Raw genomic sequence first — 26,270 nt, 5'->3', positions numbered from 1 at the left:
AAGGTGTAGTTCATCCAAAAATGAAAATTATCTCAAAATTTACTCATGCTCATGCCATTCAAGATGTGCTTGACTTTCTTTTTCTGCAGAACAGAAATTAAGATTTTTAGAAGAATATTTCAGCTCTATAGGTCTATATGGGTGCCAAAATTTTGAAGCTCCAAAATCCACAAGAAGGGAGCATAAAAGTAATCCATAAAACTCCAGTGATTAAATCCATGTGTTCAGACACAATATGATAGGTGTGGGTGAGAAACATACACGTTTAAGTCATATTTTATCATAAATTCCCCTCCCTGTCCAGTAGGGGGCGATATGCACTAAGAACATGAATAACCAAAAACAGAAGCAGGATAAAGTGAAAGTGAAAGAAAAAGGACATAAATATTTATCTGTTTCTCACCCACACCTATCATATCGCTTCAGAATGGATTTAACCACCAGAGTCATCTAAAGTACATTTATGTTGCCCTAATGTGGACAAATGTTGGTACCCATTCACTTACATTGTATGGACCTACAGAGTTTAAATATTCTTCTAAAAATCTAAATTTTTGTTCTGCAGAAGAAAGAAAGTCATACATATCTTGGATGGCAAGAGAGCGAGTAAATGATGAGATAATTTTTTGGGGGTGAACTAACACTTTAACATTGAAGTATGAGATTGATACATGACTTTTACAATACATAGGTTTGGGTCTCAGAGACCCCAGGTTCAGGATATGAAGATATGCTATTTAATTTCACACAGAACATAATACATTGTTCTGTTCATAATACATTAAATGTTTCTACAATGTGTTTAAACTGGATTCCAATTGACCTAAAAACAAATACGCAACATTACAATACTGGGAATAAGTCACTTTTCTAAAAAAATACATAAATAAAATAAATAAAAATGCATGCCTACTTTTTTATACAAAAGAGGGCTTGTATTTAGCTTGATGGGTATCACTTTATCTGCCAGTGTTTCTCACACATGTGCCAGGTGATTCTGTTGTTGATTTAGATGTAATAATGTATTAAATGCATTCATACCTATTGAAATGAGATGGTATTTTATCGCATTTATAGATTAGTTAGTCCTGCAGGTGTTAACAGAAATAGAATGACGACACGCGATCATTAATAAAGCGGGATTTTGATGTTCATGATTAAATGTAGTTAAAGTAGTTGAGTAATCTAGTAGTTAAAACTCTGGTGGACGAATAAACAATATCACTCTCAAATCAAGTTAAGGTTGTAAAACAATACATTAAAATAATGATCACATAATCAAACCTGATGTTTTGACTGATATGCTTAAAATACTAAAATGTTAAAAATACTATTCGTATTCACCATTTTACACTGTGTGTTTTGTACAGATGTTGTGCATATATTCCCGGAACGATCCATTCAGACCGTTTGTTTCCCGCGTAGACCCGGATGATCCTCTTTGACGCGCACTCGTGATGTTGTAACATTGTGTAGCGCAGCCGTAAGAGTTTTAGGAGAATCCGTTCATTTTTGACAACCCTCTTTCAGCGACTGTTTTCCTAAAGGCCGAAAATGCTGAGAACGGTGGTGTGTCGGGCAGGAAGCGGCATTTTAAAGGTAATAAATGCACAATGTTCTTTATGACTGCCACTTCTATCTGACACATAAGCTGAATTTCACATTCTGTGTGTGACATGTGAAGATCCTTGAACGACTCCTTTGTTACACCGATGTTAAAAGCTTACTTTAAAGATATCGTTCCAATAATTATCTCTTTTAATCATCAGTGTCGTTAGAATTTATCTGATATGGATGTGACATTTGGTTCTTGTGTCATCAGCAATCCACTCCACATTACTATAGTACAGTATGTGATCTCAAGCTTGCTCCGATAACACACATACAACAGCGTACAAGTACAAGCCTATTAGATATTTAAACTTTTTAGACACACATTTTGATGTTGGATTGACAAAGCCTTGTCTTATAAAGTTTAAAGTAGTTTTTAGAAGTTTGATAGTTATAGACATACAGACATTACAGTAAAACAAACATCCAGATATGTAGATAGGCAGACAGACAGAAAGACATACAGATATATAGATAGGCAGACAGATATACAAATAGACAGACATATATACAGATGGATAGATTTACAGAGACCGATAAACGGATGGATAGATTTACAGAGACCGATAAACATATGGATAGATAGATAGATAGCCAGACAGATATTTATATAGATAGACAGATGGATAAACCGATAGATAGATAGATGGATGGATGTTGCTCGCATGTTGTTAGACATTGCTCGCATGTTGCTAGGCGTTGCTAGCATGTTTAGAGAGAGAGAGAATAGATTAAGCAGACTAAAGGCCTTGTGTAGGTTTGTTTACATTTTAATTTTTGACAGTTGGAGTTTGAATACTCTTGGCCCATTTGAATATTTAATCAACGCAATATATGGAATTCTTTTGATTGCACACTGTGCAATAACTATAAGCCCAATCTATAAGAAAAGGGATAGCATCTCGATTCAGAACAGTCTGAAGGTTTGTCCCAAATTTGGTGGATGTAGCATGGAAGCGGTAGGAGGAGTTATAGTCAGAAATTTTGGTCTCAGGAGAATAATGATACATTGTTTTACATTGTTGGCTTTGTTGAGCCAATATAATAAGAACAACAACTAGTACAACATTTCCCACAGAGACTGGTGTCGAAAGAAAATTATGTGGCATAAAACATTTGACGGGCAGATTTGACACCGTAAAAGCATCAAATAGATTGAAAATGACTTAATGAGGTATTCACCTGAGATGCTTTTTTTAACATCATTGAAGAAGTTCCTGTGTGCTGGGCTGCTTTTTGATTCATTCACTGTGGTCAAACTTATCCCTTACAAAAATATGCACAAAAATAAACAAACAAATAAATAAATAAATATATATATATATGTGTTACATTACACTGTATTCTATCTCTCCTGCATACAGCATTCACGACAAACTGTGCCTGTGTTTTGGGGGCCCCGAGCCCAGCAACGATGGGCTTCCAGCCTCCCTATGAACACTGTGATTCTGTTCGTACCCCAGCAGGAGGCTTGGGTAGTGGAGAGGATGGGTCGCTTCCATCGGATCCTGGAACCAGTGAGTTCGTCCTTCCTACTTTTGTCATTTTTCATTCATTTTACAGTCATATTTGCTTTCATTATAATCATTGCCAGCCCTTGAAAAAACATATTATTCCTGCAGGGTTTAAACTTCTTAATTCCAATCTTGGACCGAGTCAGATATGTTCAGAGCCTCAAAGAAATAGTGATTGATGTACCAGAACAGTCTGCAGTTTCCCTTGGTAAGTACCAGACATTGCAATCTTTTCACTCCTTGTTTAGTTTGTCATAGATGATTGAAATTAATTGTTGTTATGTTGCTTTTAGACAATGTGACGCTACAGATAGATGGAGTCTTATATCTCAGGATACTTAACCCTTTTAAGGTAAGTTTTAACAGTGCTTTCCTCGTTTAGTCTAGTGTTTCTCTATACTTCCAGTAATGTGCTGTTGTTCACTTTTCAAGGCCAGCTATGGAGTGGAAGACCCAGAATATGCCGTCACACAGCTGGCACAGACCACCATGAGATCAGAGTTGGGAAAACTGACACTTGACAAAGTGTTTAGGGTATACATTTTAGATGTCTGTGATTTTCAGTCAGAATCAGTTTAGTCTGTCTGATGCTGGTAGAGCATGTTACTAGCAATGGCAAGATTATGGGTTCGATACCCAGGGAACATACAAACTAATACAATGTAAACATTTGATTCCCTTTGTATAAAAGCGCCTGCGAAATGAGTAAATGTCAACGTAGAAATATTGCTTACAGAAAAAGTATTTGATCCCCTGCTGATTTTGTACGTTTGCCCACTGACAAAGAAATGATCAGTCTATAATTTTAATGGTAGGTTAATAACAGTGAGAGACAGAATAACAACAAAAAAATCCAGAAAAACGCATGTCAAAAATGTTCTAAATTGAAGAGGGAAATTAATGAGGGAAATAAGTATTCGACCCCCTCTCAATCAGAGATTTCTTGCTTCCAGGTGTCTTTTATACAGTTAACGAACTGAGATTAGGAGCACACTCTTAAAGGGAGTGCTCCTAATCTCAGTTTGTTACCTGTATAAAAGACACCTGTTCACAGAAGCAATCAATCAATCAGATTCCAAACTCTCCACCATGGCCAAGACCAAAGAGCTGTCCAAGGATGTCAGAGACAAGATTGTAGATCTACACAAGGCTGGAATGGGCTACAAGACCATCGCCAAGCAGCTTGGTGAGAAGGTAACAGTTAGTGCGATTATTTGCAAATGGACGAAACACAAAAGAACTGTCAATCTCCCTCGGTCTGGGGCCCCATGCAAGATCTCACCACGTGGAGTTGCAATGATCATTAGAACGGTGAGGAATCAGCCCAGAACTACACTGGAGGATCTTGTCAATGATCTCAAGGCAGCTGGGACCATAGTCCCCAAGAAAACAATTGGTAACACACTACACCGTGAAGGACTGAAATCCTGCAGCGCCCGCAAGGTCCCACTGCTCAAAAAAGCACATGTACAGGCCTGTCTGAATTTTGCCAATTAATATCTGAATGATTCAGAGGAGAACTGGTTGAACGTGTTGTGGTCAGATGAGACCAAAATCAAGCTCTTTTGCATCAACTCAACTCGCCGTGTTTGGAGGAGGAGAAATGCTGCCTATGACCCCAAGAACACCATCCCCACCGTCAAACATGGAGGTGGAAACTTTTGCTTTGGGTGTGTTTTTCTGCTAAGGGGACAGGACAACTTCACTGCATCAAAGGGACGATGGACGGGGCCATGTACCATCAAATCTTGGGTGAGAACCTCCTTCCCTCAGCCAGGGCATTGAAAATGGGTCATGGATGGGTATTCCAGCATGACAATGAACCAAAACACACAGCCAAGGCAACAAAGGAGTAGCCTAGCCAGTCTCCAGACCTTAATCCCATAGAAACTCTGTGGAGGGAGCTGAAGGTTCGAGTTGCCAAAAGTCAGCCTCAAAACCTTAATGACTTGGAGAAGATCTTCAAAGAGGAGTGGGACAAAATCCCTCCTGAGATGTGTGCAAACCTGCTGGCCAACTACAAGATACATCTGACCTCTGTGATTGCCAACAAGGGTTTTGCCACCAAGTACTGAGTCGTGTTTTGCAGAGGGGTCGGATACATATTTCCCTCAATTCAATTCAATTTATAACATTTTTGACATGCGTTTTTCTGGATTTTTTTGTTGTTATTCTGTCTCTCACTGTTCAAATTAACCTAGCATTAAAATGATAGACTGATCATTTGTTTGTCAGTGGGCAAATGTACAATATCAGCAGGGGATCAAATACTTTTTTCCCTCACTGTATATGTACCCTAAAATGTGCAATCTGATACATTTCCATTCACATCAATTCTGAAATCAAGTTGGTATTCATAAAAACATAAAAAGTTTGATTCTGCAAAGAAATACTCCACACTACATGTATATGCCAGGTATTTTTGAACCTGATAAAAGTATTTGGATTTAGTGGTTTCCATGGCAATTATTAGCTTTTTTTTAACCGATTAAGATCTAATCTACGAACTATAATTTGGATCAGTTGTTTACATGAAAACTTTCCATTCCGATTAAGCTAATAGTTGGAATAATGATGAATAATGAGGCTGCATGTAAACATAGATAGATTTAGTAACATTACAATGCATTTACTCTTGACCTGTATGCCTTATTTTATTATGAGTTATTTGTGTTCATTTTATTTTTGTCCTCCTATAGGAAAGAGAATCCCTCAATTCCAATATGGTCCACTCTATAAACCAGGCATCAGATGAATGGGGGATTCGATGTCTTCGATACGAGATCAAAGACATTCATGTTCCCCCACGAGTAAAAGAGTCTATGCAAATGCAGGTGAGAACTTTTGAACTTTTGAATTTGACTTAATTGTGTTTCCTCTAAATCATTTGACTGATTGGAGATGTAACATGAATCACATTCAGGTTGAGGCTGAGAGGAAAAAGAGAGCCACCGTTCTGGAGTCTGAGGGAACCAGGGAGGCGGCCATTAATGTGGCAGAGGGTCGCAAACAGGCTCAGATTCTGGCATCTGAGGGAGAGAAAGCAGAACGGATTAACAATGCTGCTGGTGAGTTTATACTAAAGATTTGGGGATCATAATAACATTAGGAGAAGAATACAATATATTTAAATCTCAAAGCCTGTCAAGGACATGTCCGGGTCATATTTCACCCCAAAATAAAAATAAAATCATGGGAAAATAAAGCAAAAATATTAAACATATTTGTAAAAATATGATTACAATTTTTTTTTCTTGCTAGCAACATTCTAGCAGCACCTTTAGCTATTTGCTAAAGGATGTTAGAAATGACTGAGAACATGCTAGCAACATGTGTAACTGCTAGCAATGCCTAGCAAAATTCTATTAATGCCTAACAACTTGCAAGAATGTTGGTAAGACCTAGCAACAAGTAGCTACAGTGCATTCAGACCCCTTCATTTTTCACATTTTGATTTGTTGCAGCCTTATACTAAAATGCTTTAAATTATTATTATCAGTCTAAACTCCATACCCCTTAATGATAAGGAAATATCATATTGACATACACCGATCAGCCACAACATTAAAACAACCTGCATAATATCATGTAGGCCCCCCTTGTGCTGCCAAAACTCCACATGGACTCCACAAGACCTCTGAAGGTGTCCTGTGGTATCTGGAACAAGACGTTAGCAGCAGATCCTTTGTCATGTTAGTTGTGAGGTAGGGCCTCCATGGATCAGACTTGTTGGTCCAGCACAACCCATAGATGCTCAATCGGATTGAGATCTGGATCAAAGTCCAAGTCAACACCTTGAACTCTTTGTCATGTTCCTCAAACCATTCCTGAACAATTTTTGCAGTGTGGCAGGGTGCATTATCCTGCTGAAAGAGGCCACTGCCTTCAGGGAATACCGTTGCCATGAAGGGGTGTACGTGGTCTGCAACAATCTTTAGGTATTGATACATGTCAAAGTAACATCCACATGAATGCCAGGACCTAAGGTTTCCCAGCAGAACATTGCACAGAGCATCACGCTGCCCCTGCCGGCCTGCCTTCTTCCCATAGAGCATCTTGCTGCCATCTCTTCCCCAGGTAAATGACTCACACGCTCTACGTTCTGACGCTCACGTGCCCCAAGTTTGGAACAACCAGGACTCTTCCTAGAGCTGGCCACCCAGCCAAACTGAGCAATCGGGGGAGAAAGGCCTTGGTAAGAGAGGTGACCAAGAACCCAATGGTCACTCTGGTTAACTGGGATCAGTATGGGCACTCTGTCCGGTCTGCAGCCTCATACGCAGCAAGCTGTGATGCACTGTGTTCTGACACATTTCTATCATGGTCAGCGTTAGGTTTTTCAGCAATTTGTGATACAGTAGCTCTTCTGTGGGATTGGACCAGAAAGGCCTCACTCCCCACACGCATCAATGAGCCTTGGGCGCCCATTACCCTGTTGCCGGTTCACCGGTTGTCCTTTCTTGGACAACTTTTTGGTAAGTACTAACCACTGCATACTGGGAATACCCCACAAGACCTGACATTTTTAGATGCTCTGACCCAGTCATCTAGCCATCACAATTTGGCCCTTGTCAAACTTGCCCGGATCCTTACGCTTGCCCATTTTTCCTGCTTCCAACAGATGACATTTAAGAACTGAAGGTTCACTTGCTGCCTAATATATCCCACCCCTTGACAAGTGCCATTGTAATGAGAATGTTATTCACTTTACCTGTCAGTGGTTTTAATATTGTGGCTGATCAATGCAAGTATTCAGACCCTTTGCTATGGCTCTTGAAATTAAGCTCAAGTGCATCCCATTTCTCTGGATCATCTTTCAGATGTTTCTACACTTTGATTGGAGTCTACCTGTGACATTCAATTGATTGGACATGATTTGGAAAGGCACACACCTGTCTATATAAGGTCTCCGCTGAAAATGCATATCAGAGCAAAAACCAAGCCATGAGGTCAGAGGAACTGTCTGCAGAGCTCAGAGACAGGATCGTGTCAATGCACAGATCTGGGGAAGGCTACAAAAAACTTTGGCTGCATTGAGGGTTCCCAAGAGCACAGTGGCCACCATAATTCTTAAATGGAAGAAGGTTGGGACAACCAGGACTCTTCATAGAGCTGGCCACCTGGCCAAACTGAGCAATCAGGGGCGAAGGGCCTTTGTAAGAGAGGTGACAATGGTCACTCTGGTTAAGCTACAGAGATCATGGGGGAGATGGGAGAGACTTGAAGAATGACAACCATCACTGCAACACTCACCGATCTGGGCACCTAAGGACTCTCAGACTGTGAGAAACAAGATTCTCTGACCTGATGAAATGAAGATTAAACTGTTTGGCCTCAACAAACATTCCAAGCATCATGTCTGGAGGAAACCAGGCACTGCTCATTACCCATCCATCGACCGTCCCTATCCAACCTGACAGAGCTTGAGAGCATGGCAGAAAATCCCCAAATCTAGTTGTGCAAAGCTTGTTGCATTATACCCAAAAAGACTTGAGGCTGTAATTACTGCCAAAGTTGTTTCAACTAAGTGCTGAGTTAAGGGTCTGAATACTAATATCATTGTGATATTTCAGTGTTTTCTTTTTAATAAATTTGCAAAGATATCAAAAATCTGGTTATTGGGGGCCTGTGTAGCTCAGCGAGTAAAGACTCTGACTATCACCTCTGGAGTCACAAGTTCAAATCCAGGGCGTGCTGAGTGACCTCAGCCAGGTCTCCTATGTAACCAAATTGGCTCGGTGGCTAGGGAGGGTAGAGTCACAAGGGGTAACCTCGTGGGCGCTAGAATGTGATTCGCTCTCGGTGGGGTGCGTGGTGAGTTGTGCGTGGATGCTGAGAAGAATAGCGTGAAGCCTCCACATGTGCTATGTCTCCGCAGTAACACGCTCAACAAGCTACGTGATAAGATGTGCAGATTTATGGTCTCAACCGTGGAGGCAACTGAGATTCATCCTCTGCCACCCGGATTGAGGCAAGTCACTATACCACCATGAGGACTTGGAGCGCATTGGGAATTTGGCATTCCAAATTGGGGAGAAAAAAAATCTGGTTATTGTTTTGTCAATGTGAAAAAACCTGAAGGGGTCTGAATGCACTGTGCATGCTATAACATACTAGCAACACCTATTAACCATCTGGAACTCCCTAGCAACCATCCAGAGTGCCCTGGAAACTGTGTAGCAACACTCATAACTTGGCACTGTAACATCCTACTAACTTTGTAGCTATTAACTGCATAGCCCTAGCAACCATACAGCAACATGACCCAGCCGTATACCTGTATTAGAATATCATAGAGGGGTGGAGTTTTTTATTTTATTAACTCTGCCTAGCATACAGCTTTTAAGTATCACCCTGGCAACTGTCTACAAATGCCAAATTAACCAGCCAAATCATTCTAGTAACCATATAGCATCACTTATATCTTAGCACTGGAAAATCATAGAGACATGGGGGTGGGTTCATTTGACTTGGGACAGTGAGCAACAATTCTGTAACACCCTAATAACCAGATGGTGCAACCTAATGACCATATAGCATACTGTAAATTTGTATATTTTTGATATTGCGCTGCAATATTACCTGAAAATATTGACAAGATTCATGAAACACTCTAAAATAATTATTAATTGTATTCATAATAATATGAATGTACTTGTGAACTATATTCACTGTGGAATTGTACTTTTTGCTCATGTATTGAAGGGGTTGTAGTATCCCTAAATTATGATTATAACATAAATTTACATTACATTTTCATTGCACATCAATCCCACTGGCTTGTTCATGTTTGTAATATCTTTTCATTGTACTGTACAGGTGAAGCAAATGCTGTTTTGGCGAAAGCTGAAGCAAAAGCCAAAGCTATTAGACTACTGTCTGAGGCACTCACTCAACAGGTAAATATGTGAGAATATACCATGACACCAAGTTTGTAGTGATTTATTATTTGTTAGAAATTCAATGTGTGTAAACTAATACAATGTTACATCTCAGACTAATATAGTGAGAAACCAAAGCATGTTTTTTGATATTGCTTAACCGTATCTGTACAGAATGGAAATGCTGCAGCATCTTTTACTGTAGCCGAACAGTACGTCTCTGCTTTCTCCAACCTGGCCAAAGAGTCCAACACCATCTTACTGCCCTCCAGCACTGGAGACGTCAGCAGTATGGTGTCTCAGGTCTGACTTCGTTTTAATATACCCTAATAATCATTCTTAAAATGTTGTGTCCATATGTCCGTAGTTTACATGCATAACTCATTCCTCTCTTCTCTTTAGGCTATGGCTATATATGGGAGTTTAGCAAAGACACAAACTCGGAGCGCAGTGGAGAGGGTGACCCATGAGACATTAGAGCCACCGTTGGAAGGGAGCACTGTGTCTGAAACTGAACTGAAAGACTGATTCAGAATCTGACATCTGTACATGCCCATTGAGGTTTATGTTAAGTCTTATTTTGGCAAATGGGATATAAGAGATAACCTGTTGATATCTCACATTCTGGTTATAAACAGATGTGAGAAAATAGTGTTATTATGTCCTGATGTAACTACGAGACTTATTATTTTATTTTGTGGGTTATGTTTTTGTTTCTTTTTGTTTTCCATTATAATAAAAAAAATTCTCCTTCTGAAAATAACATGCTTGTAGTGTTGATCATTCCACTATTTTTCACCAGATCACATTAATTTTTTAAAGTTTTCATTTAATTAATTATGAATGCAATTTGACATGATTGATTTACTGTAGAACATTGGCAATTGTTTTATTTTTACAGCAATACAACATTTACCAATATTTTGCTCCCAAAAACTCAAATGGTAAACAGTATTAAACTGTTTTTAATGCAGAACAGTGGTAAATATATTGCCGTAAACGCACTGTAAAATAGTTAAAGTTTCAGGTAAGTTTGGGGTTACCACTTGGTTTTATTTGTGATTACTGGGTTTAATTTCATTTAAAAAGTGAGCTATATTTAAAGGAAGACCCCATAACACTTAGATTATCGTGAAAATAATAAGTTGCTGTTAATGTCAAAATAAAATATCGACTTTATAATCATTGAATTTTGAGATTCAAATTCTAAAGCCAATGATAGGTTACCTATTCTGAAACCCCAGTTCTTTGAAACATCGAGTGGAGAGATCCACCTATGGGAAGGGCATAAGATATTAATAATCAAAAGATTTAAATGGCTAGAAATAACAAATTCAAAGAATGAAAAAATGTATAAAATATTGCTTAAATGCTCAAGCACACACATTCGTTGTGACTGTCTGCTCAGACTAACAGCCTCACCTGTAAATCAGACACGCAGTGTCAACCAATGAACCAAAGATGCGTGAGGGAGGGCGGAGCCAATTTATTATGTTGTTCAGATTGTATTCGTTTTTAATTATTACATTATATGCACTTTATTTATATACATTAAAAAGTTATACTTTAAATGCACATGTTTAATAGCATTCTTTTTCATGACAAACCAATGCATTTTTAAATACGTTGTGGTTAAGGTAGAGTATGATTTTAATTAATAATTTAATTAGAATGGTTTTGACACCAGTTATAGTCAAACTATCGCAAACTGTTTGACTTGAAAAATACAAAACATATATTTTTAAAGAGCCGTTATGGAGCCAAAAGAGCCGGAATGCCCATCATTATGATGAGGGCAATCTGCTTGTGCTTGTGCTTGTACTATCGCCGCCTAGTGGCATCTTCATGTTAAGGTGATGGTGGGTTTAAAACCTATCGCAACAAAAACGAAATCTAAATAATATTGAAAGATTATTTTTATTTTAGTTTTTTCAGAGCCATGATAATATATTTTAGTTTAGTTTCAGTTTTTCTAATTATATTGATTTTTATTTCAGTAAGCAAAAATGTTTTTTTTACATTTTGTTTTCATTTATGTTTTAGTTTAGGATAATAACCTTGGTATGAGAGCACTAGTCGTACATCTTGCACTAGTTTGTCCCATGAATTGGCTATGATTAGCCAATCGTCTATAAATGTCAGGATTTTCAGCCCCGCTAAGCCTAAAGGTCAGTTGCGAATGTAGGCTTGGGTGACATGGGCAGTCGCCCATACATTTTATATGGACTCCACAGATTTCATATTAGCAAACTATAGTTTTGGCAAGTCATTTAGGACACCTAATTGTGAATGACACACGTCATTTTTCCAACAATTGTTTACAGACAGATTGTTTCAATTTCATTTGACTATGTCACAATTCAAGTTTACATGTGCCTTTAAGCAGCTTGGAAAATTAAAAAAAACGTATGTAAAGCCTTTAGACAATTAACCAATTAGCTTCTGATTGGCTAATTGGAGTCAATTGGATGTGTACCTGTGGGTGTATTTGAAGGCCTACCTTCACACTCAGTCCCGGTTTTACGGGGGTGTTTGAGGGTGCTAAGCACCCTCAAACGAACCCTAGAGCACCCTCAATTGCAGACTAGGGCAAACTACTGCCCGCAGGTCAATTTATCATGAACGTTTTTTTATTAGATCTTTCATTTATCTGGCTTTGGGACCTATCGTGCATCCACAAGCTTTTAATATGCTCAGGGTTGCCAGATAATAATGCAACACCCCAATCAGAGATTTATACATGCACAAATTGGAAATATTTTGCCTTATGCAATAAATGTTTTGGATACAAAAAAACTAACTTTTCTATGTTGTTTAATTAGCATTTAAACATGATTTAATCTATTAAAAATTTGTAATTATGATACATCTCCACTATTTACTACGCACCCCCACTATTTTCAGAAGCACCCTCTGTGATTTTGATCTGGAACCGGGCCTGTTCACACTCACTGTCACTTTGCTTGATATCATGGGAAAATCCAAAGAAATCAGCCAAGACCTCAGAAAAATATTTGTAAGTCTGGTTCCAAATGCCTGAAGGTATCACGTTCATCTGTACAAACACCATGGGATCGCAGCCATCATATCACTCAGGAAAGAGATGCATTCTGTCTCCTAAAGATGAATGTAGTTTGGTGCGAAAAGAGCAAATCAATCCCAGAACAACAGCAAAGGAACTTGTGAAGATGCTGGAGGAAACAGGTAAACAAGTATCTATATCCACAGTAAAACAAGTCCTATATCAACATAACAGGCTGTACAGCAAGGAAAAAGCCACTGGTCCAAAACCACCATATAAAACCCAGACTACAGTTTTCAAGTGCACATGGGGACAAAGATCTTACTATTTGGAGAAATTTCCTCTAGTCTGATGAAACAAATTTAACTGTTTGGCCATAATCACCCTTTTTATGTTTGGAGGAAAAAGGGTGAGGCTTGCAAGCTGAAGGACAACATCCCATTCATGAAGCATGGGGGTGACAGCATCATGGTGTGGGGGTGCTTCACTGTAGGAGGGTCTGGTGCACTTCACAAAATAGGTGGCTTTATGAGGAAGGAAAATTATGTGGATATATTGAAGCAACATCTCAAGACATCAGCCATGAAGTTAAAGTTTGGTAGCAAATGTGTCTTCCAAATGGACAATGACCTCAAGCATACCTCTGAAGTTGTGGCAAAATGGCTTAAGGACAACAAAGTCAAGGTATTGAGTGGCCATCACAAAGCCCTGACCTCATATGGTAATACGCAATTTATTGTGAGAAGCTTGTAGAACATTTGACCCAAGTTAAACTATATAAAGGCAATGCTACCAAATACTAACAAAGTGTATGTAAACTTGCTGAGAAGCTGAAATAAATAATTCTCTCTACTATTATTCTGACATTTCACATTCTTAAAATATAGTGATCCTAACTGACCTAAGACAGGCAATGTTTTCTACCATTAAATGTCAGGAATTGTGAAAAACTGAGTTTACATGTATTAGGCTAAGCGGTATATAAACTTCTGACTTCAACTAATATATATATATATATATATATATATATATATATATATATATATATATATATAAGTATTTAATGTCTGATAATGCACATCTATGCAGAAAAATATAAACATGGCATTATTGACTTAATTTTCAATATTAACATTTATTGCAACTTGTGTTTTAATTTGTGGGTGACATTGTCATAAAAATTATCAACATGAAATTCTCATTTTCATACAAGCAACATCCTGTGAACATCAGTTCTGTATTTGACATCAGTTTATAAAAAATAAAAATAAAAAAAATCAACCATTTCTTAAAGCATCACTCATTTATTATATTTTAACAATGTCAAGAACTGGTTCTCCCTGTTAAAAGAAAAATATAAAAAAACAAAATGGGTGCATTCAGCATCCAGGAAGATAACATTTAAAAAGCAAACATTGATCAGCATTTGCATGAAATTAAGAGAAGAAAATTGTATAGAGCTCCAACTAAAGTGTCAGTCATTGGAAACCCCAGAACAGTTCAATAATTACAATTTTGAAAGAACAGAACTCCATACTATTAGTTATTCTTCATTTCAAGGCTATGTTCAAGTTGGAACACTTTACAAATTTAACTTGGGGTAATACTTGATCACAGGAAAAAAAACTCTGTTGAAAATTATCCCAAGAAGAAACACTGCCTTCCCACACTATTAATAGAAAAAAAAAAAATCACTACTATTGTTATGTGCATAATGTTTTTGAAAACAAAGTACTAACAACACTATGATTGTGCTAATCATAGTGTTGCTACTTGCAGTGTCTTTGTTACCGGTCTTTTAATGAAACAAGTGGGTCCCGTTAAACTTATGTGGGGCAAATAAGTTCACAATCTATCACAGAAAGATCTATTATTACGCTACTGAAACATTACAGTGCCTCCTTGGAGGCCTTACTCTTATTCTAGAAGGATACAAAGAGCAATATAGGCAAACTGAATACAATAGATCAGGTAAAATAAATCTTTTTTTCAATGCCTTCAAAATATTTGAAACTAGCTCATTTACCTGTAAACGTAAATATTTCTAAACCCAGTGTTCCAATATCTATAATAATAAAATAGAACAGTACTTATAAAAATGTTATGCAAAACCTGACTGGGTCATATTTCACCCCAAAATAAAATAAAAATACATAATATTTTGCATAATTACCCCTTTTTCTATGCCATTACCATTTTTTTTTTTTAAAGCATTGTTACACTATTTTTTATTGCTCCTGCCAATGTTCCACTAATTCTTCCTCCATTTTTCGGTCCAATGAGACTTTCTTGATACAGCAGACATAGTTGATGTTCTGTTGCAAGTACATCAGGACTCCTCCCACTGCCCCGTTTTTTGCTGTCTCGTTGGCTGTAGGTCAATGCTGCAGTTGTATTCAGTCAAAACATATTTCACATTGCACGATTTGGAATCAGAGACAGGTCGGGCTATTTAACATGCTAGATATCTCGCGGACATCTTTGACGCATTGCCGCTTCTCTCAGATCGCGTCTTTGATAATTCATACATGGCGTTTGTTGCTCATGGGAGCGAGCTCTGATTTGCCAATGACTTCGGGCTTTTGGCGGCGATCGCCGCAAAACTGTCAGCGAGTGAAAAATCGGGCCTAAAATCGTGTAGTGTAAACTCTGCATAAATGGGCTTCATTTTTTTGTATACAAAATATAATTTCTTCTTTCTTTCTTTTGTTTTTTGGTGAAATATGAGCTGAACATGTTCCTGACAGACTTTGTGAGATTCTGCTTCAACTAACCATCAGGCCATAGAGCAACTTTGTGTAGGGCATAATGGAAAAAAGATGCATTTTGTTTAAATCAAAACTATTCATTAGTATTTCAATATAAATCAGTAAATCACTGCTCATAAATCTCCTAGTTTTACATATCTGCCTTTCATAAATCAAATCTCTCCAGAAGAGATGTTATTGCTTATGAATCAGTTCAGATGAAATGGACTGCTCTGTTAAAGTTCACCTCTGAGTCTAGTGTGCAGGTCCTCTTGGTCAATTTTGGCGATCTGCTCATACCAGCGGTGGTGGGCAAGCAGAGCCAAATTACGAGCGGAGATTGCGCTCATCTCCATTGCACTGGCTGCCCACTCTATGGCATTGAGGTAATACAGGCGATCATGAAGGATGAATGGAGGTGTTCTGCGGTGCGGTGGGCTATAGAATGGGTATGCAAGCCAGCGCTTCTCTGAAACGGAGTCCCAGGAAAGGAAGATTTGCTGCAGATGCTCCTGAGAAAGTGGCTGGGAGGAGAATATCTTCCACACATTGCTTTGGCTGGCTGGGGGGCGAGAGTAGCCCTTGGGAATGTGCACCGGTGCAAGAGAGCTCAGGCTATGGATGATGGAGGCTTTTTTCTCCATCGTGAGGACGTCAGAAACCAAAAAGTCTTCAGGTTTGTCTGTGGTGCCCAAATAGGACACGTTGAGTAGACCGTGGACCAGGGTGGCCACCGTTTGGTGGTAGCGGCCAGGGAAGTGGGATGGGATAGGAGGGGAAAAACCTGAGAAATTAATCTCCGATACGCCCTGGTGGAGAGGTGTGGCAACTACAACAATGTCGTACATTGAATGGGCAGCACCAGACTTGCCGACATAATTCAACTCGTAGAAATTTGCAACTGAACCTGAAAGGGTGATAAAAGATGAATTTGATCAGGCTGTGGAGAAGCATTTATTCAAGAAGCACAAATGTAGAAAATGCATGAACTCAAACTGAAACTTCATTTATTGGGGAAGTGAGATACATGTGTTGTGTGTGACTGAGTAAAGTAATCTGGTCGATACACATCCATATTTTTATGGAAAGGGATTCAAAAAATAAAGTTCCTTTTTTTTTTTTATTTAAAAGAATGTAATGGATGATGTCATTTCCATTGCAAAGAACAACTTTATCAAAAAAATGAAATATTACTATTTATAATTAGTTATCCATTTTATCTCCATATCATTCTTCATATGCTTAAAGTGGAAAGTCAGTTCCAAACCATGGAGGAAGCAACTTATTAACAAGCTCTTACTCATTTTCTCTCTGAATGTTATGTGATCTGAAACAGAGGATGCATTAACCTTTTTCATTATTAAATTAATTTTTTAAATCATTAATTCATAATTCCAAAACACTTTCCATCATTTTGACAGATACATTAAAAAACAAAACAAAAAAAAAAAAGCTTTGCAACAAAAAACTTAGTTTTACTAAAGTTTTGCATAACTGTAATAGAATGATACTCAAAAAAAAAAATATGTAATGGTTGACACAATTCTACTGGTATATTGATTTAACTTCTATATTGCTCACCCTTAACCATAATGTTATGGTGAAAAGAGTGCACATAATAATAATAAACACGTAGCAGATTCACTGTACAGAGAATGGAGACTTCACCCGCAAGTGGTGAGCCAGGCATGCGATAGACAATGGCAAGCTGCTGTCTCTTTTCGAATCACCTCAAATGCGCAACTGCTGTCGCCTTAACCAGTGTCAAATGTGAAACCGCCTGAGTGAGAACCAGCATGTGCGCTATAGAGACTGAGAAGGAGGTGACTGTTCAGCAAGCTGCAGCAGGTACACTTACTAGAGATGGAACAGTAGCCGTAATAGTAATATAAAATAATCAATTCGTTTTGGGATTTTAAACTTTAACTTCAATATGTTTATTTATTTATTTATTTATATATTTATTAGTGTCTAATAATGCTTAGTATATTATTAGATAGTTATTATAACTATCTAATAATAGTTTCTCTTGCCAATACATTTTAATAGGAATTTAATCTGCCCTTTGAGGGGAAAAAAATGCACTGAAGATTTTGCCCAAATTGTAATTACAACACAGCCACTGATTTTATGCCGTGTGTGCATGTATGTATGTATGCGTATATATACAGTATCTTAAAAAAGTGAGTACACCCCTCACATTTTTTGTAAATATTTGTTTATATCTTTTCATGTCACAACACTGAAGAAATGACACTTCGCTACAATGTAAAGTAGTGAGTGTACAGCTTGTATAACAGTGTAAATTTGCTGTCCCCTCAAAATAACTCAACACACAGCAATTAATGTCTAAACCGCTGGCAACAAAAGTGAGTACACCCCTAAGTGAAAATGTCCAAATTGGGCCCAAAGTGTCAATATTTTGTGTAGCTACAATAATTTTCCAGCACTGCTTTAACCCTCTTGGGCATGGAGTTCACCAGAGCTTCACAGGTTGCCACTGGAGTCCTCATTCACACCTCCATGATGACATCACAGAGCTGGTGGATGTTAGAGACCTTGTACTCATCCACCTTCCATTTGAAGGTGCCCCACAGATGCTCAATAGGGTTTAGGTCTGGAGACATGCTTGGCCAGTCCATCACCTTCACCCTCAGTTTCTTTAGCAAGGCAGTGGTCATCTTGGAGGTGTGTTTGGGGTCGTTATCATGCTGGAATACTGCCCTGCGTCCCAGTCTCCGAAGGGAGGGATCATGCTCCACTTCAGTATGTCACAGTACATGTTGGCATTCATGGTTCCCTCAATGAACTGTAGCTCCCCATTGCCGGCAGCACTCATGCAGCCCCAGACCATGACACTCCCACCACCATGCTTGACTGTAGGCAAGACACACTTGTCTTTGTACTCCTCACCTGGTTTCCGCCACACACGCTTGACATCTTCTGAACCAAATAAGTTTAACTTGGTCAGACCACAGGACATGGTTCCAGTAATCCATGTCCTTAGTTTGCTTGTATTCGGCAAACTGTTTGCGGGCTTTCTTGTGCATCATCTTCAGAAGAGGCTTCCTTCTGGGACGACAGCCATGCAGACCAATTTGATGTAGTGTGCGGCGTAAGGTCTGAGCACTGACAGGCTGACCCCCCACCCCTTCAACCTCTGCAGCAATGCTGGCAGCACTCTAAATGTCATTTCTTCAGTGTTTTCACATGAAAAGATATAATCAAAAATTTACAAAAATGTGAGGGGTGTACTCACTTTTGTGAGATACTGTATGTATGTATGTATGTATGTATATATATATATATATATATATATATATATATATATATGTATATATATATATATATATATATCTCACACACACACACTTGTATTAAAGATTAAAACCTCTAAAAATATGTCTAATTAACTTTGCAAAAAAGTATATGTACTATATGTAACTATTTTAATAATTAAAACAAATAATGACTAATCAATTTCTTGCAAGACAGTAAAAATAAAATATATTTTATTATGTTTGTTGTAATGTATTATGTACCATAATTTAATCATGATTAATCACTGAAAACAGTGTGATTAATTCGTTTAAAAATGTATATATTCATATCAATGAATTATGAACAAAGCCATATACATATTTTTATCTTTTTTATATAGAATTACTGAGATTATTATCTAATAAAACATATTTTAGATGCCTTTTTCATCATATATTAATATATGCAATTAATTGTGATTAATTGGTTTAATTAATCAGTGCATTTTGCACTTAATCATTTGACAGCCCTAAAAAAACCACAAATAATATTTATCATATATTGAACACTAAATGATTTTACCAGATTTGGATGGTCTCATCTTCATAGAGATAGTAGTTACACGAGCCGAGACAAGATCAGCTTTGCTGTGGTACAGAAGCCCAGAGCAAACTCTCTTATTTCCTCCATCTACAGCCCACAAACCAGAGTCAGCTCCTGCAAGAGCCACAGCACCTACAAGAGGAAAACACCATATTCAGAAAATGGCTGACAATATTTGCTATTAACCTGGGTTATGTGTATTTAAATAAAGCACATGTTCTCTATGGCTATAAGACTGCAACACAAACATCCTATATAGGATAAGCATACCCACAAATCCATTTACTCTGACACTCTGGCCGTAGTTGACACGTGTTACAGGCGTTACAATGTCATTGAGAAAGACCTGAGTGAAGCCCTCTGCCAGCATGGCCTCCTCCAGTGTCTGATTGACCAGAGTGAGGAAACCATCTCCACCCATAGCATGCAACAGCCTCTCCACATTGGAGAATGAGTAACCAAACTGCTGGTACTGATATATCCTATCAAGGAGACAAATGGTTTAATTTGAGTTTAAAGGAATCTTTTGCATTCAACACAAGTTCTATCAACAGCATGGGTGGCATAAAGTTGAGCTTTTGTCAGCTTTTCAAAAATGCACTCGGAAATTTTTGTTTGCATCATCTTGGACTTAAAGCAAAGTCTTTCTAGCAAGTAAGTCCACCTCTTTGGAACGCTCTCAGGAGGCTATTTCCAGTCATGCCAGTGCAGCTTTATCTACCTGAATGGGGGAATACCAAAATCTCAAAAACGGTTGGTCAAGATTATGATCAAAAAACAGATTTCAAATCAGTAATAAAATTTGATAAAATTGGAATCATAAATTGTGCTTCTATACCTCATTTTACACTAAACACGCAATTTTCCCATCTTTTATAGCTAATTCGCATTAGCGAGTTGATTGACAGATGTATGGAGGCCCAAACCTGCATAAATAAATAAAATAATAAAAAAGGAATAAATGTCTAGATAAAACAAATATAATTAGTTTTTAATTAAATTTATTCCTGAATTTATTATTGTATTCCTTTATTATTTTCTATATTTACTTTTTATATTTATTTCCACATATATTTATTTCCATATTTATATATTCTCATATATATTAATTTATTTTACATGTATTTATTTTTACATTTCTGTGCGCAACATGGAAATGAGGGAGGCGGTCCTTACGTAGCTCCAGTGCATCATTGGTTAAGACTCAATAGTACTTATAAGCAGATGGACGTCCCACCTCAGCACCCTCTGAATCGCACAGATTTAGAATATGCAAGGAACGTTTTGCAGAGAGTTTAACAATCCAGGATGTGCTTCGACATTCATACCGGCATACAGCTCTCCTAAAACATCAATAAGCACCTCTACTCGAAATGAAACTTTTGTCATTTGATGCGCTGTTATCGACTTCATTCGCAAGTTGCGCAACTCTCTAGATATATGTGAAGCGTCAGCTATATTTTTTTTTATAAAAAAATTTATATTGCAGAACTTATATATACATACATAAACGATCAGGGAAATGAAGCATGGTTGTATCTTTTACAATGAACAATCATAACAACAGAAATTAATAGTATGGATTTGCGGACATCAAAATATGAAGTTATATACAAAGAAAAAAAGAAAAGCATAAGGTTAAATCATATCATTTATGAAACTTGCTAATTTTATGGATTTCTTGAAGAAACAGCTCCCCATTTATTTTGTGATTGTAGTATAACCAATAAATCTTGGATTGACTTAAGCTCTCATGTTTTTAGCCCCACAAATAGCTTTAGTTTACACGATTATGGCTATGACCTAACGTCACATCAAAACCATTAAACAGTAATCGAGCACATGCTTCAATCTACAATAAGCCAATGGTAAGCATGACCCGCCCACTTAATTATCATACAAGAGACAGAAATGTAAGAATAAATACAAAAATAAATAAATGTGGGAATATTTAAATATAGAAATAAATACATGTGGGAATAAATAAATATAAAAATAAATGAATGCATAAATAAATAATAATAAAAAACAAAAACAAATGAAAGAATAAAAATAAAGAGAAAATAATAAATAAAGGAAAAAAGTCATACAAAAATAAATTCAGGAATAACTTTCATTAAAAACTAATTATATTTGTTTTATCAAGACATTTATTCCTTTATTTTCTTATTATTACATTTATTTATTTATTTATTATTTTTGTATGTTTTGTCCTCCATACAGATGATGTCTGAATCAAAAGGTGATTGTCCATTTTACTTGTAAGGCAGAAATTCCTTTCTACATCCGTTGGGCGCTAGAGCTTTTTGCAGGGTGATCCACTTTCTCCCGTTCATTTAAATAGAAATGGCCTGTCTCTGCTAAATAGACTCTGTCTTTTATTGACACCTAGTGGTGTGGATGTAGCATCATTCAAACCCAATCTATTGCAGTTAAAGATTCCATTGTATAAATTCACTGTCAAGATTGATTTAATCAATGAGAGAAAGTATCCAATAATACAACGGTTACTGAGATTAAACAAGTAGTATTTGGATGGTCATGTGATTCGAACACAGAGGCTACAAGAGTCCAAAACAAATAAAAATCCTAGATGCAGTTTATTGTTCAACTAAAATCCCAATAATTACCAAAAAAAAAAAAAAAGATTTGGTGCATAATGCAGGACGCTAATCTATAAACGAGCCAGAAAAACACCAGGGACTTTTATTTTGAAATGACAGAGATTTGGCTCCGTACCAATGCTCTAGTTAAGTAGGCTATTTAACAAATTAAGCTTTTATTGCCTAAACATTCAGATTTTACAAGATGAGGTTTCATAAGGAATAAGGCTTTTTATTATTCATCACATATGAAGTTGGAGACACAATCTATGTGCTGACGGGGTCATACAAGGGATAAACCGATATATAAGTCTACCTCTAGCCGGTATGTCGATGCATCTTAGCAAACAAATACTCAAAGCACTGTCATGGCTTCAAAGTGTAAAGCTCTAAGAAAGCCTAAGAATAACTGGCAAGTGAACTTTCAAGTCTATGATGTGTATGGATACATTCTGTCTACATATGTTACTTAGCAATAAATGATACAGGATATTGGCTAAAATGCTCAATATAAAAGCAACATCAAGGGACAAACCTCATAAACTTGTCCAGGATGCCCTCCACCCACATATGCATCCGAATGAAGTTGAATCCATATCTCCACAGCATGCGTATGAAATTCACAATGAACCAATCACTTTCTTCAAAGGTCAGCTCCTTTCCATCAAATATCGCCATTTTAGAAGATAATTCAGCTCGTGGAGACAGACCTGATGAAATGATAAGCTTTATTAAGTTGCTTAGTAAGTTGCACAATGGCCCACGGACCCTTTACTGACATGTGCCGCATATTGCACAAAAAAAATGGCAAGAACTTTCAGAAATATCCATTTCCAATCTTTGGCTCTGGCTTCCATGTAATCTGCTGAAGTCCGCCTGCATTGATTTTTACCGGTCCACTGGGAATTTCTGCTGCTACTCTTTTGAGAAAGAACTAGTCAATTTACAAAGTTTTGAGTGGTTTGCTGTGAACATGGCTAAGAAACTAAATGAAAAAAAAATGTATTTAAATATTACAAAAATTCAAATTATATTAGAATTTTGAAGACATTTTTGGATTTTTAAACCAACGTTGTCTCGTATGTCCACAGGAGGGCACAACCAATCAATATAAACCAATCAAAACAGTGTTCTAGAACAAGTCTAGTGGTTAACAAATGTGCATTAAATGAAAAACTAAATTATTTAGCCAGTTCATATTCTCAAATATTAAGTTAAAATGTAAAACAATAAAAGAACATTTAAATAGATGGTTCTGTGTTAACCTGATGTTCCACAGTAGCCTGTACTGGTGCAATAGTTCTACCACAGACTCAAACCTCATAATACCGGCAGCACTACAGTGTTTTTCAATAAATACAGTTGCATATATATACCTAATGCTTATGCAGTGAGATGCTGACAAAAGATCAAGGCATAGTCAAGACACAACCGCCAAAGACATCCACCTCTGGGGGCCGTTCATACCAAAGCGACTTTTTCTATGAAAGCACAAGCTAGATGGATGTCTTTGACCGTTGACATTGACATTTTTTAGACGGCAAGTCCATTTAAAAGGAAATTCAACCTTCAAAACGTGTCCCGTTCAATGTATGTCTTCATCACCGCTTGGCACACATCCAAAATTGTAAAGCATATTTTAGCATTCAAACTGGTATTTTTATCTTAAATTAAATTATTTGAATTTCAAACTTTATTTTGAAGGACTTAGTTTGCGGCTTTTATATTTAGTGTTTGTTTGCGATATTAGTCCATTTGCTTTATAGAATTATGCACCCCTTTCCAGTCTAAATGGGCAATCATGGTAATTGAAAAAGTCTGACGCTGCATAACTAAAAGTAAAAGTATCCAGTTGAGCCTTCTAAAAAACACCATGAGTCTATAAAAAGGAGTAGGTTTAGAGGGAAGTGAACACTAACCGAGGTTGTCCAGAAAGTGCTTCATGTGCAGATTAAGGGGGTGAATAATGGATCCTCCCGTCTCATATTCATATCCTCCAATGTTCTCAGTGGCCAGACGGCCTCCGACAGGCCCTGCCTCAAACACGTCAATCTTCACTCCTGACCCAAACTCCTGCCGCATGAAATAAGCCGCCGCTGTGCCTCCAATACCTCCTCCAATTATTGCTGAGGAAGAAACAGACATTTAGGTACATAACATGCACGTTATGAAAGCCTTATATCTACTATTAGTTGTTTTGCAACATAAAATGTGTGAACTTGACCTTACCAATTTTCTTGGGTGGCTCTTTGACTTCCGGAGCAGAGGCCAAACCCCGGTGTCCAACTTGAAAAAGCCCAAGAAAGAGTAGAGTCTTCAGAGACTGGTTTCTCAAAGCCATTCCAGGGATTTAGTGTTGAACAAATATTGACATCTGCAAAAATTAGGGCAGTCAATAGATTAAAATGTTTAATCTAATTAATTACATTATATGCTGATTAATAAATGAAATTAATTGCAATTAATTGCATATATACTGTAAATATTTGCTGAGAAAGCCCTCAAATTACAATAATTCAATATATATTGATTGAATAATTATAGCGTTATATTTAAATAATTATAAATCTAACATATAACATACAGTGGCAGATGAGTAAAACATTAATACAACACAAAAAGTGCCTTTAAAGGCAATATATTGTGTATTTCCATATTATTGAAACCCAGACTGTCATTGGCCTACAGTCCACAGCAATCCATTTTACAATAAAATTTGTCAATCTTACAGAGATAAATGTATTATAAGGGCTTTTCTAAAGATGCGGCAAATGGCCACTTTTAGAGCGCCTCACTTTGGTTGCATTATGTCAACCTACGCTGAACTTTTGTGTCAAGTTAAACATAGTTTGAAATGTAGAAAAACACATCTCAAGATCCCTGCATTCGGAATTGCGATCCGTCCAACTGTGCTTGAACAGAAGAACATGAGCCCATCTTGTGCAGTCACTGGTGTCAAGCAAGCCTGAGTGTGATTTGTTGTCTGTACAGCTGGAGTTCCGCTAACTGCCCCGTGCTGAAAACTTAAACTTCAAGCTTAAATTGCTCCAATGATAGGAATATTCCATATAACGGTCTGCAGACATGATTAATTGCATTAATTGTTTTAACATAATTAACCACACTGAGTTAATGCGACAGCCCTAGTAAAAATAAACGAGTACATAAATATGCAAAATATTAAGTAAATGATGCATATGCATGAGGTCATGATTGGAACAACACATGAGTGAGTAAATGATCACAGAATTATCATTTTTTGGTGGGTAAATAACCCTTTACGCCCTGTCTAATTTTATATCCTAGACAAAGTTGCCTTCTAACATAAAGGAGGCACGAACGAAGGTGGAAATGATACACGACATACTTTGGACGAAGGTGGAAATGATACTTCGTCCGTCAAAGCAAAGGTCACGAACTGATTTACAAGACAAATCATGCAGCTTGCTCCCTCAATTATTTTACAGTATTTACAAAATATAACGTTTATTAATCTTTAGGAATATGGAAATCAATCGAAGAACGTTTGCAGTCGCGGGTTCCGTTTGCGGTGTTTTAATGTAGACGGACTTGTTTTGGCTGATGAGTCGCGTCTCGCGCACTGCACCTCACGTTAAATAAACTTTTCGAAAATGTGTCTCGTCTCAAGACCTCCGCGTTCAGTTCTAGTTTTTTTCGCTACACCTTGCTGTTGTTTTTACGCAAGAATGAAAGCATGAATCCAGTTCACTGTATGCTCATGTGCAGCTATAATAAAAGAGAAATATGTCACAAAAAATAAATGTGCATAAGTCACATCGACGCAAAACAAGAGTTAAGTTTACTTACAGAAAACTATCATGCCGACTTTGTCAAGCACGGTGTTTTTAAGTGTAAGCAGCTGTCAAATGCTCTGTATCTTACCTCTTCAAGGGTCGAAATGAATAACCTGATAAGAAAATATAAAGTATTAAAATGCATCAAGAAGGGGCGTGAAATCCAGCAGCGGCAGATTCGTCCTGAAACACGGAACCGGAAACATTACGCAC

At 37.3% G+C, this 26,270-nt stretch overlaps 2 protein-coding genes across 2 annotated transcripts; one reads left to right on the top strand and one right to left on the bottom strand.

Moving 5' to 3' along the window:
• Positions 1-1,445: 1,445 nt before the first annotated feature.
• On the top strand, positions 1,446-10,759 carry LOC127636024 (stomatin-like protein 2, mitochondrial). Its single transcript, XM_052116383.1, has 10 exons — positions 1,446-1,599; positions 2,976-3,128; positions 3,234-3,333; positions 3,419-3,477; positions 3,558-3,659; positions 5,825-5,959; positions 6,049-6,193; positions 9,945-10,024; positions 10,181-10,309; positions 10,409-10,759. Exons 1-10 carry the CDS (start codon positions 1,555-1,557, stop codon positions 10,532-10,534), a joined length of 1,074 nt encoding a protein of 357 aa, XP_051972343.1. The 5' UTR covers positions 1,446-1,554; the 3' UTR covers positions 10,535-10,759.
• A 3,414-nt stretch (positions 10,760-14,173) lies between these two features.
• Positions 14,174-26,259, bottom strand: pcyox1 (prenylcysteine oxidase 1). Its single transcript, XM_052116376.1, has 7 exons — positions 26,146-26,259; positions 24,472-24,616; positions 24,162-24,368; positions 22,778-22,952; positions 19,910-20,121; positions 19,619-19,771; positions 14,174-16,682 (listed from the first exon to the last, which is right to left on the bottom strand). The coding sequence occupies exons 2-7, from the start codon at positions 24,581-24,583 to the stop codon at positions 16,012-16,014; spliced, it is 1,530 nt and encodes a 509-aa protein (XP_051972336.1). The 5' UTR covers positions 24,584-24,616; positions 26,146-26,259; the 3' UTR covers positions 14,174-16,011.
• Between the last annotated feature and the right edge of the window lie 11 nt (positions 26,260-26,270).

The sequence above is a fragment of the Xyrauchen texanus genome, chromosome 43 (assembly GCF_025860055.1).
Source record: "Xyrauchen texanus isolate HMW12.3.18 chromosome 43, RBS_HiC_50CHRs, whole genome shotgun sequence".
Classification (NCBI taxonomy): Eukaryota; Metazoa; Chordata; class Actinopteri; order Cypriniformes; family Catostomidae; genus Xyrauchen; species Xyrauchen texanus.
The sequence above is the reverse complement of the archived record's forward strand: the minus strand, read 5'-3'. Positions and strand labels throughout refer to the sequence as shown.

Bases quoted from the DNA above. Each gene is read 5' to 3' on its own strand.
- LOC127636024 (XM_052116383.1), top strand. From the start codon at position 1,555: ATGCTGAGAACGGTGGTGTGTCGGGCAGGAAGCGGCATTTTAAAG. The intron at 6,194-9,944 runs GTGAGTTTATAC...TGTACTGTACAG, and splicing joins ACGGATTAACAATGCTGCTG to GTGAAGCAAATGCTGTTTTG. The intron at 10,025-10,180 runs GTAAATATGTGA...GTATCTGTACAG, and splicing joins CTGAGGCACTCACTCAACAG to AATGGAAATGCTGCAGCATC.
- pcyox1 (XM_052116376.1), bottom strand. From the start codon at position 24,583: ATGGCTTTGAGAAACCAGTCTCTGAAGACTCTACTCTTTCTTGGGCTT. The intron at 24,369-24,471 runs GTAAGGTCAAGT...TTTCTTCCTCAG, and splicing joins AGAGCCACCCAAGAAAATTG to CAATAATTGGAGGAGGTATT. The intron at 19,772-19,909 runs GTATGCTTATCC...TTCCTCTTGTAG, and splicing joins CAGAGTAAATGGATTTGTGG to GTGCTGTGGCTCTTGCAGGA.